General features: G+C 43.4%; 1 protein-coding gene across 2 annotated transcripts in view; it reads left to right on the top strand.

Moving 5' to 3' along the window:
- The first annotated feature begins 10,806 nt into the window (after window positions 1–10,806).
- The window catches only part of PGS1 (phosphatidylglycerophosphate synthase 1), a 39,054-nt gene continuing 37,815 nt past the window's right edge, over window positions 10,807–12,045 (top strand). The window contains exon 1 of one of the 2 annotated variants that reach the window (XM_081849718.1): window positions 10,807–10,978. In XM_081849718.1, the coding sequence (XP_081705844.1) occupies window positions 10,836–10,978 (143 nt within the window). In that variant the 5' untranslated portion in view covers window positions 10,807–10,835. The remainder of the gene's footprint in view (window positions 10,979–12,045) is intronic. The other variant, XM_081849717.1, reaches the window with a different exon arrangement.

Here is a 12,045-nt window from a genome sequence, read left to right as displayed (position 1 = left end):
TTGTTTGCTTTTTTTTTTTTTTTTTTTTTTGGCCAAAGTTTGTGTTCCTTTTCATCTCTTCATTTGGACAAGACTTCGATTTTTTGCCTCTAATAGCTTCTTTGATTTTGCTTGTTAACCATGCTGGCACCCTCTTGACCCTTATGGTACCTTTTCTGATCTGAGGTCAATGCCTAAGATTTTGTTTTTAAACATTTCCCAAGCATTTTGGAGAGATCCGACCCTCTTGACCTTCCCTTTCAACTTCCTTTTTACCAATCTCGTCACTGTGGGGGAAGCTTCCTATTTTGAAATCAGATGTGATTTTTTTGGTATTTACATGTATATTTAATTTAATAGCACTATGGTCACTGCTCCCTACTGGTTTGACAACACTTACATATTGCATCAGGTCCTGGGTGCCACTCAGGATTAAATCCAGGGTTGCCACTCTTCTGGTCGGTTCCATAACCAACTGTTTTGTTCTAGGGCACAATCATTTAGGATATCTAGAAATTGTACCTATTTGTCATGACTGGAACACTTATGTAACCAGTTTATGTGGAGCGTAGTTGAAGTCACCCATTACTACAATATTGCCTCTTTGGGTTGCTTCCTTGATTTCATTTATAATGTGTGCATGTATCTCCACAGAGCAAACACAATCCAGCCTCCCTCTCCTTATTGTGGTTGTTAGTTGTGAGCCATGGCTACTAGTTGTAGATATAGTACTAAAAATACAAATCTGCGTCGTTTTGTTTAATGCAGGGAAAGTCTCCTAGTGGCCATCACTGTTTTGTTGTATGCAAAGGAGTTGGAAGACACATGCAATGAAATTCTCATTGTTCCTTTTTACCTCCCCCCATCATCAATATTCAAATACCACCAGGAAAGGAATGCTCAGCATTAACCTGCAAGAGAGAGAGAGAGAGTGTGTGTCAGCTGGTGTCCTCTTGCCTAGGATATGAGATTTGACATTGGGAATAGGCAATATCTGTATGCTTGACTTTGGCACAGACAGAATGTAGGAGCGGAAGGGAGAGTTTCCTTTGCCCCAGAGCAGCTGCCATAGCAAGCCAGGAATAAACACCAGCAACCAGTTCTGGGAAGTGAGGCTGCTGCTGCTGCTGCTGCAGCTGCTCTGAAATGCAAACAATAAGATGCTGCCCAGAGCCCTTTGTGGAGCTGAAGCAGAATGCAGGAACATGTGAGAGCCAAGCCAGGTATTGGCTGAACGACAAGTGAAAATGATTCATTTCTGCCAATTAATCCTGGCAACAGACTGTGACAACCCAGCCCTGAGGAGACTGAGCCCCATGTGTGGCATACATGAAGTTCTGGCATTAAAAGGAATTTGGGGTGCTGAGTTTCGGGCCTCTCTTGTAGGAGTATTTCTTTGTCATATTTGTGCATCAGTCTTTCTCCAAAATGCTATATGTAGCCTGCAGACCATTCCCAAGTGCCTTTGCATCCAGGCAGGCCTGTGTACAGTGGAATCCCACATATTCCTATGTAGAAATCAGCACCACGGTTTTAGTGGGACTTGCTCCCAAGTGCCAAAGGGCATGTGCCAGAAGAGAACCTCGGTCAGATCTTCAAACTTCTAGCAATGTTAAGGCAGGCCCAGACAGCCGTGGGTAAGTGAGTAGCTCCTGTGTCAATAGACGTTCCTGCATCAATAAGAGAGAAGGCATTTAACCCTTTCTACCATGACATTTCCCCTACCTGAATCACAACCTCGCTCTGGGGCGGGGAGATCAGGAAATCCAAACACCCATGTGCTATCTGTTTTGGCCCTTGCCCCTTGCAGTTCACACTGCATGTGCCTGACAGGAAACTTTTGTGCGAGTTAAGAACTGCTCCATCTAGTAGTCTTTGCCTCTACAGCTCCCATTTATGTCAGGCTGGAGTTGTCAACATGGTGTCCTCCAGAAGTTGTTGGACTACAACTCCCATCAGCTCCAGCCAACAAGATAAGTGTCTGTGGAGGATGAGAGTTAATAGTTCATTGATGTCTCGAAAGCTCCACCATTGGCTACCCCCGATGTAAAGGGTTAGCCCGTATCAGAAGGAAAGTGGTTAGCCCTTATTATATCCAGACTGAATGGGCTGCCATGATAAGACTAAGCAATCAAATGTCTGATCTGTACATTATAGATTCATTCCCACTCTACCACCCCCATCCCCATGGCCACAAAGGTTTATGAACTAGAGACTACTGTCAAGGATATGTGGGTCAGTGATGTCTTAAGAAGATGAACTTCTAGGAAGAGATGTACACGTTTGGCCCTGAGTGATGTGCCCCAAATATCTTGCTGTGGGACAAAGGTATAAAACCTCACACTCTCAGACTTTTGATTATTTCATGCCTCACACTCAGTTTGCTTCTTTGGGAGCTCAGTCTATTTTTGCATCCTTTTTTGGGTGACTGACACAGGCAATTGCCATGGCCAGATCTGTATATTAGGCCAACATCCACTCACCATAATTTTCTCCAGTTCCTTCAGGAACCCTCCCTTCCTAGCTCAGTGCAATTAATTCATACTTCAGTCCCAAACTCAATTATGGGCAAGTTCCATTGATTTTAGTGTATGGGGCATGTTGGCAGCTGAATGCATGTTGGCAGCCAAATCTAGTATCACCCTCATCTTTGTTTATTTCTATGTTGCCTTTCCATAGTGAAACCAATAACAGCAAAAATTATGCATCTCCACAATTAAATCTTCAAAATTAAAGCTTGACCTCCAAGCACTGACTTTTTCCTGAAATTTACTAAACCTAAGAATTTTGGGAGACCTGCCCCCCTACAAACTCAACGCATTTAGGAGGATCTAGCCTCCCTGCCAACTCAAACTCAGTTCCAGAGCAACTGCTTTAAAAGAGAACTTGTGAAAACAAGAGACACTCATGACTAAGCAGTTGCTCTGGAATTCCCCCCATTCCTCATCCTAACCTCCATGAACCTTTGGACAGCCATTTCATATTACCTAGGAAAGTTGGGGAATGGGAAAGGGCAGGAAGAAAACAGAACAGTAACATGGAAGAGTGGTGGTAGATTATCTGCTTATGAATCCCCATTTTCAGCATTAATGTGAATTTACTGGTTCCTATTGTGGAACCATTCATTCTGGCTTCCTGGTGGTGTAAGAGTTTGGGCGAGGCAGACCACTGCTGTGCTTTCCAATGAGGTACATGTTTTCAGCACTTATTGGCCAGCAAGGTGGAAATGAGGTGTATATGGTACATAAGAGGATTACAGGAGTAAGAATCAGGACCCAAACACTCAGAGAATTAGGAGATTTGGGTGTATATATATTAGTGTTCTGCTGTTTACTTTTCATTTTAGGTTGCATCTGCAGATTTAAAAAAAGATCCAAGCTGGTTTTCAATGTAGATGTTATGTGGCATCCCACCAGGAACCCTGGAAATGGATGTATTTTGAAAGTGCCAACAGAACTGTCTATAACACTGCAGTTCTCAATGGTCCTTGGGTAGACACAATGGCCTGGTTCTCACATCACATTAAGCCATAGTTAAAACAATGGCTGCATGGGGATGGGCAGAATCTCAGATACTTTGCTCCTTCCCTGTTCCTGTTTCTGCTACTTTACTCCTCTCCTGTTCCTTAACTCCTCCCCTCTGACTTAATGTTACATGTGACCCTGAGCTTGTGGTTTGTTTCCCTCAACCAAACCATAAGTAGTAAGCCAATACCAAACCATAATTACAATAAAACACTGGTTTCATATCATATGTGAATTGGATTCTAGCAATCCAAGAGTCCTGTGGCAACTTAAACACTAATACATTTATTAAGGCAACAATGTTTGGAAGCTAAACCTTATTTCATCAGACACACTGTTATTGTATAATATTCCAGACCTTGGAACAACTCAGGGCTGAAGAAGATTTAACTGGCAGAGCTAGGAGGATTGGTTTGTGTAACTATGGAAAGAGGAGGTGTCTTCAGTATCAGAAAATACATGCTTTTGAACTGGATATCATCGGCACGATGGAGGGAGGGCCTGAGTTGGGTTTGCAGGTATAGCTTGCTAATTCGATGTTATGTTGGATCAGGCAGCTGAAGAGCCATTGCTCAAAAATCACAGGTTAAGCACATGGACTACTGCTATGATGTTTGTCCTGGATAGATCTGATGGCCTAGTGAATTTGGTCAGACATTGAGTAGTGAAGCTGCCTGAATGAGGTTTCTTGTCCCACTACTGCCTACATCCAAAGAGAAGTAAGTGGGGGGGAAACAAAGCAAGACAAGACTCTAGTCTGGAGCACATTTTAGCAATCAGCCATGCCACAGTTTGCTGAGATCTCTTCTGTAGCCATGTTAAGAAGAGTTGGATATCTCCCCGCACTTGAGGATCCAAAGTGGCAGGCAAGAGGCAAACAAAGCTGCTAGCCTTGTGGCAGGAATAAGTTCCTCTTCCAAAAACTCAGCCAGACTTGCGGAAATTTGGAAACCAGTATGTTTATTAGAAAATTTACACAGTCAGCCCCTGGGGAACCAGAATTGAGTCAGTCTCTGTTGGGCAAGACTCATGTCCTGCAGAAGGAGACTTCAGACAATTTACTGTTAAAAGCACAAAAATAAAATTCCACAGGGGCTGATACTCCATTTAGCTCTGCAAAGGACTCAGATTGTTCTCAGGTTCTTGCTGTCATGCAGATGAAGCGGGGGTGGGGGCATGGGTAGATTCTGCAGATGGAACCAAAGGAATACCCAAAGGACAAATATGGGGCGATAGCTTTGATGAAAATGAAGAGCAAAGAAAATGCAACGGCCACATTTGCAGATGTGATTTGCAGCAATTCTTTGGAGAAATATGAAAAGAATGCAGGGTTAGAGATAATCTTCATTTCAGTATTTTCAGAGAAAGTGGTACCTTAAATACCACAGTGAAATCGGAATGGCATGCACAATGTGGCCGAAATCTCCCCATTCAAATCAATTGCACTCAATGGTGCAGGATTGTGTCCTAATCCTTTATTTTGAACAAATAGGTGGTCTAGATCATGGGTAGGCAAACTAAGGCCCGGGGGCCAGATCTGGCCCAATCGCCTTCTAAATCTGGCCCGTGGACGGTCCAGGAAACAGCGTGTTTTTACATGAGTGGAATGTGTGCTTTTATTTAAAATGCATCTCTGGTTTATTTGTGGGGCATAGGAATTGGTTTTTTTTCCCCTTTCAAAATATAGTCCGGCCGCCCACAAGGTCAGAGGGTCAGTGCTGAAAAAATTTGCTGACCCCTGGTCTAGATGGTTATATAACTGGAGTATAGCATTGCCCTGCCAATTGCCAGTGCTGATCACCTTTGCTGTGTCTACATGGAGCTCATTGTCTTTGAATATTGGGTTACAAGCGCTATCATTCAATCTCACATGGTTGGCTGCTTGCTTTGTATCGGTGTTGGAAACCTTTTTATCTCCTGACAATCTCTCAGGAAGGGTGTGAAAGAGCATATTCTTCATATTCAAGGCTGATCAAATCTTTCAAAAAGACCCACAACCCCCCCATCTAATACAAATTGGTTGAATGCAAAGGACTTGTTACATCTTCAGAGGACAAGTAATAGGTTTGTAAGTATGCTGACATGGTTGCTGGTCTGTTACTTATCAGACCTTGCAGTGACATTGAATTTTCCCCAATATCAATCAAATCAACAGTTTTAAGACTAAAATGACCTACTTTAATCAATTGCTTTGACCTCCCTTACAACAAAGCACTTAATCTTACACACCAGCAGCATGCAAAATATGTCACAACATGAAAGGTACAGCAACAGAACACCCCAGATCTCAAATCCCCAACTTTGATCTGGGCTATGCCAAGAGGGAGTCTCGCCTGGTTTCATAATTGACTGGCCCTATGACAGAATAGACCTGAAGCACATGTATGTTGCCCGGGGAAAACAGGTTATTAACCTTTGCTTTCCCTTTAGTTAACCTCTTGCCACATCTGAGAGAGAGTTAAGCTGGTTATTTATCTTTTATCTAAAGAAATCTTTTGGTCAAGTTACTTATTAAGCTAAATACATGATCTTGCCTCTTTATAGTCCTATATGGGGTTGAGATTCCTTCTTTTAAAGAAAGTTAACCCAGAATAATTGTATTGGTTTAATAAACCATTAGAGGATCACAAGTCTGATAGGGAAATCCTAAACAAGTAAATCCTACTGACTTCAGATTGCAGTGTACGAAGGAAAGGTCCTAGCTTTTAAAATACTGTTTTGAGTTTTGGGAGCCCATTAGGTTGTATGATGCCTGAGTCTCTCTTACTAACTGCCTCTAGCAAGGGTTAAAATCTAATGGAGGATCATATTGTTTTTCTTATGTATTTTGTGTTTTTATATTGTATTTTTATGCTGTGAATTGTCCTGAGATCTACGGATGAAGTGCAGTGAACAAATTATAATAATGATAATGATAATAATAGTTGAATTAGCCCGGCAAGGCCCAAGTATCACCCAAGCGGTCCTTAAATCTGACAAAGGAAACTGCTCTGTGCTAGAGAGCAAATGGGTCACCTGGCTTGTGGTGAGGAGGAAAACAGCCAGAGTTGTGTGTCAGAGCTGGGCTAGAAGCAGGCAGAAAGTGAGAGTCATGTTGATTTCTGCGGAATTCCAAGGCTGTGGCTATGGGAGAAGCAGTGCCTCTAAGACCTCTTTGGGTGTTAATGCTGTGAGCCCCTCTATCATAGGCTCAGGTTGTATATACAGTGGTACCTTGGTTGTCAAACTTAACCCATTCCGGGAGTCTGTTCGACTCCCGAAATGGTTCAAAAACCAAGGTGCGGCTTCCATAATAATATAATAATAATAATTTATTATTTATACCCCGCCCATCTGGCTGGGCTTCCCCAGCCACTCTGGGCGGCTTCCAAAAAAATATTAAAATACTGCACTACATTAAACATTAAAAGCTTCCCTAAACAGGGCTGCCTTCAGATGTCTTCTAAAAGTCTGGTAGTTGTTGTTCTCTTTGACATCTGGTGGGAGGGCATTCCACAGGGAGGGCGCCACCACCAAGAAGGAGCTTCCTGCACTGAATTGGAAGTTGGGGAAGCCGCATCGAATGTTCGGCTTCCAAAAAACATCTGCAAACCAGAACACTCACTTCCGGGTTTGCGGCGTTTCAGAGCTGATTTGTTCAGGAGCTAAGCCGTTTGACTACTAAGGTACCATTGTATATGTAAATAAATCATATATCCTAAAGGCACCACAGTCTCCTCTGCCCCTCATTCCAAGGAAACTGAACTCTGGGTAAGTGCCTGGACCCCCTGGAATCTTGCACTGCTCAGAAATTGGGGAGGACTACAACAATACTCCGGAGAAATAGAGTGAACTTTCTTGCACAGTCCTTAGTGGTTCAGCCTGCAACAGCCACAAGGCCACTGTGGAAAGAGCTCCCCTCAATGTATTTTATTGCCCAGCAGCTGCCAGATGTGAAAGCCACAATGGGAAAAAATACAAGAAGTTCAACTGTGCTGTGATCTTTTAAAATGAATGCCATTGGTTTTGGTCAAATGCCCATGGGCATACACTAGACAGAGATCTCAGATCTTTTGAGAAGCCAAGAGCATCTGGGAATGGCACGTCTTTCAGACAATTATTTTTGATGGTTTTGCCTTAGGGGTGAATCACAGACATTCTGGCTATTACAGCCCTAAGGCAGGATTTCCTGTCTTTCTTGGATCAAACAGGAGGCACAGACACCATAGCAATGAGTTCAGAAGCTGAGTGTGGCGAGTGGAGCAAGATCTGGTTTCAGCGCCTTGACTTGTGCACTAAGAAAATTCCCTGCTCTCCTAATTTATTTGAGAAGTTATTTGGAGATAAGTACATTGCAAATATAGTTGCCAGGCACTGTGGATGAAACCCCCTCCCTTTCTGAAAATAAAAGGTTTTCTGTTGCTTTATGCTGGGAAGGCAGCTGGGGTTCTGTAAATAACTACTGAACCTTTTTCAAGATAAATAGAAATTCAAGCTGCCATGAAGTACAAAAATATTTCAGTGTGTCCTTATATGGAGTTAAGCAATCATTTTTCCATCTCACACATGTAATTCTATATGGTGATCCTGAGCTCACTCTTAACACAATGGAACTTAACATTTTAGGAAGCATGCATAGGGTTAGAGTGACTTTTGGTTATGCAAGAATATTAATTAGTTTTAGCCTTGTTTCCTTATTTGGTAGCACTAACAGGTGAAGTTCCATTGAGACTTACACCCCCATTTCCCCCCTGGCTTCTCTTGCACTGAATACATTGTGCTGGGAAAAATGTTGTATCTTGACCACAACTTCCTGTCTTCCTTACATTGTTTCTTGTAGTGCACCATTGTTCATCTTAGCATCTAGCACTGCTAGTATGCACTGCTTATCTTAGGATATTGCTCTTCTGGCAAGAACCTATTGAGTTACATTTACATGCTGAGGGCTCTATCTGATCACAGCAGGGATTTTGTCTGGTAAGCAAACTAATTATGAAAAAGCAAGTCGCTTGATTTACAATTTAGTCTCTATAGCAGGGGTGGCAAACCTTTGGCCTTCCAGATGTTGCTGAACTATGTTTTTCATCAACCCCAGCTGGCGTAGCCAATAGTCAAGGCTGATAGGAAGTAAAGGTTTCTTACGTCTGACATATTTTATTATTATTTATTAAATGTGTGTACTGCCCTTCATCTGTAGATGTCAGGGTGGTTCATATAGCATTTTCATCAAGGGAAGGCAAACAATATAAGTTCTAGTGAGGGTATTACACATTTGAATAACTAGCAAGAAAAAGTATCAGAAACCTGCAGAAGGGCCCTTGTTACCGTTTCCTTCAAAATGCATCTTCTCTATGCTATTATCACTTCACTGGACTTGCCAAATCAACAGGGGGAAAATGGCTTAGTTTGCTTCTACCCCTTAACAGAACTGTGGCAGCAGCAGATTAGCTCAAATTACTGTGAAAACAGCAGCTACAGCATAGTCCAAAACAATGGCAACTGTACCCAGAGATTCTGCCTGTGTCTAACACGCTCCATCTCCTTTAGAAACAGGTAGGTTTTCTGGACTGTGATACAATAATCCTAACCTGATTTCACTCCTAACATTTAATGCCAACCTGTCCTGACCTGAACCTAATTATTTGCTATTGAGTAATCCTCCCTCCATTACTTTCAGTTCTATTAATTCTGTCTAACATTTGGAAGCATGCACATACTTTAAAAGACACAACACACAAACTGTTCTTTTAAGGTGGTGATGCTATGCACAGTTACTTGGGAGTTAGCTCAACGGAATTCAGTGGGAATGACCAAATGTACAGGATCGGGTCATACATGTGATCAGAAAACTGCTTGACTTTGGTTTCTTTTTTCTAATGCACATGAATAGTAGTCAGAACATGTTAGAACAAGTATGTTAGTTTTTACATCTGCAGAAAGAACCAAAAATACAAGGAAAATACACAAAGCAGAACCAGTATTTTTTTTTTTATGATAACCTGCCTTTTTCCCTGTGCAGGACCAGAGGTAGGTCACAGCATAAATGAAAACATACAACTAAAAATACACAAATATAAAAATAAAGAACTATCGCTATTAAAAACAGCAGTAAAACATGTGCACACATAAAACACCACCACCCACCCTTAGAAGACCCTGTCGCAACAGCCAGTTAATGGCCAAAGGCCTGTTGGAACAGGTCTGCCTGTTGATGAAAGGAAAGCAGAAAGGGGACCAGCCCAGCGTCCTGCTGAAGGGAGTTCCACAGTCTGTGAGAAGCCACCAGGAAGGCCTTTTTGTCATCACCAAATCTACCTATGTAGGTGGCAGGACTGAAAGAAAGGCCTCCTGAGGAGATTTTAAAGCCCACCCTGGCTCATATACAGTACTTCAGATAACTGCAAAAATAAATACCACCCCAAAGAAAGCAAACTGTGCAGTATTATATAAATACTCCGTCAAAGCATAATACAAACTAATAAACATTTCAACAGTCAGCTGGAAATTCTTTTACTTTTTTTTTTAGAAACAAAACAGCAGAAAAAAACACTTTTGAAACTGATGAAGCCAGCTGAGCAAACTTCCATGTCTGATGAGCATGAGTTTGGTGAACTTTTTTTTAGTTTGTTACATGTTGCAAAAGACTCCTGTCCATTTGTTTTCTGCGGATAAATTCACATGTGATGTGGGGATGCACAGAAGACCGTAGCAGCTGCTTGCAGGGTGGCGGAAGGCATGATATATCTCGTGAGCTTTGCGGTCAGGGAAGACAGTGGTCGCTGAACAAGGGTTTCCAATTCAGGCGCCTGGCGAGGACAGCGCTCGCACGAGGATTTTAAGTTACAGGGATTTAGCCGGTTACAATCCCGTGTACTCGGGGAGTAGGGAAAATTTGCAAGCGTATACGCTTACAGCACACTTTTTGGGAGGCGAGGTCTACTAAGTTCAGTGGGACTTATGAGCCCTTGCTCTCACGTTAGCCAGTACAGAACTGCAGCCTTTGGATAAACACACCTATAATAATAATAATAATTATTATTATTATTATTATTATTATTATTATTATTATTATTCCGCTTTATTCTGTGGCTCTGCGAACAAGACCACGGCGGCACTACAAAGCGGAAGAGTGCCCAGGGGGGTGGTCTTGAGACCTTCCTAGTCTGTATTTTCCCTAAAATCCCACCCTATCTGCCCTCAGGTGCCGGGGGAAAGTTGCGGCCCCCCCCGTCCCCTTGGCAACGGCGGTGGACTTTCGCAGAGAGGAAGCGGCCTCCCAGCTCTATGACAGGAAGCGGAAGTGGTAGAGGGTCTGCGGAGCGCTCACCCGGAAGCGGAAGCAGTCGGGTTTCCATGGCGGCGGCTGTGGTGGCTGAGGCTCCCGTGCTATGGCGGCGGCTGCTAGATTATTTGCCCCGGGGGAGACCTGCCTTGGCTGCTCTGTTCGGCCGGCTGTCGGACCGCCTGACCCGGGGCCGGGAGCGCCGCGCACGCAGGTGAGGGAGGGTGGCCGGCGGGCCGGTTTTTCACCTGCGGCGGCTCCTGCATTTTTTTCCAGGGAGGGCTCGCGCTTAAGAGATTCAGAGACTATCTTGGGCTGGGCGCCTTCCTAGTGGAAAGTAACTGTCGCTAAGGTTGTGTCGGCGTCGTGTTTAAGTGCATGTTGGCGTGTGTGGGAGGGGGAGACTGAATGATAGGGGCGGGACGGGATAGTCCTTGAGAGTAAAGTCTGAGGTACCCTCTAAAGTGGGTATGGGGAGGGCCAGTTGTAGTACCTGCGTGTATTTCTGTAGGAAGGGAGAAAAGAATAAGGTACTGTCGGCCAAAGAGAAGCTCGTCGGCGTATACAGTGGTACCTCTGGTTAAGAACTTAATTCGTTCTGGAGGTCTGTTCTTAACCTGAAACTGTTCTTAACCAGAAACACCATTTTAGCTAATGGGGCCTCCTGCTGCTGCTGCACCACCAGAGCACGATTTCTGTTCTCAACCTGAAGCAAAGTTCTTAACCTGAGGTACTATTTCTGGGTTAGCGGAGTCTGTAACCTGAAGCATATGTAACCTGAAGCGTATGTAGCCCAAGGTGCCACTGTATTTTTATTTGGTGGAAATGTGTACTCCTGCTGTACTTAGAGATTTGCAGCGTGGCTAGCAGTAAACGCAACAAAGCAATCAGAGCAACTTAAGAGGAGCAGAAGGTAAAAACCACAGCATTCCAAAAACCCTAGGGGATGATTTAAAGCCTGGTTCAGCTAATGTTTAAAAAAAGGATTGAGCTGGAGGTCATTTTAACTCATGTTTCTCCTGCAGTCCTCAAAATGGAAGCTCTTGTGTTCATGCCAAGTGGAGCCTTTTCGCATCATATGGCAACATTTGTGCTGCAGATAGGAGTTGCAGTAGTGTTGCGCTAGTGTTTCCAACAGCAAATGCATAAAATGTACGGCACATATGTGCATCTTTAACTAAGAGTGTCTGGGAACCCTAATTAGACTGCAGTTTCTTGATGTGTGAGTGTGTGCGTTTGCTGTAAGAAACACAGGTGTGCACACAGCAGTTTTTCATGTAA

This window comes from Podarcis erhardii, assembly GCF_964252035.2.
Source record: "Podarcis erhardii genome assembly, chromosome: 2".
NCBI classification, from domain to species: domain Eukaryota; kingdom Metazoa; phylum Chordata; class Lepidosauria; order Squamata; family Lacertidae; genus Podarcis; species Podarcis erhardii.
Note: the sequence above shows the minus strand (reverse complement) of the source record. Positions and strands in the feature narration are given on the sequence as shown.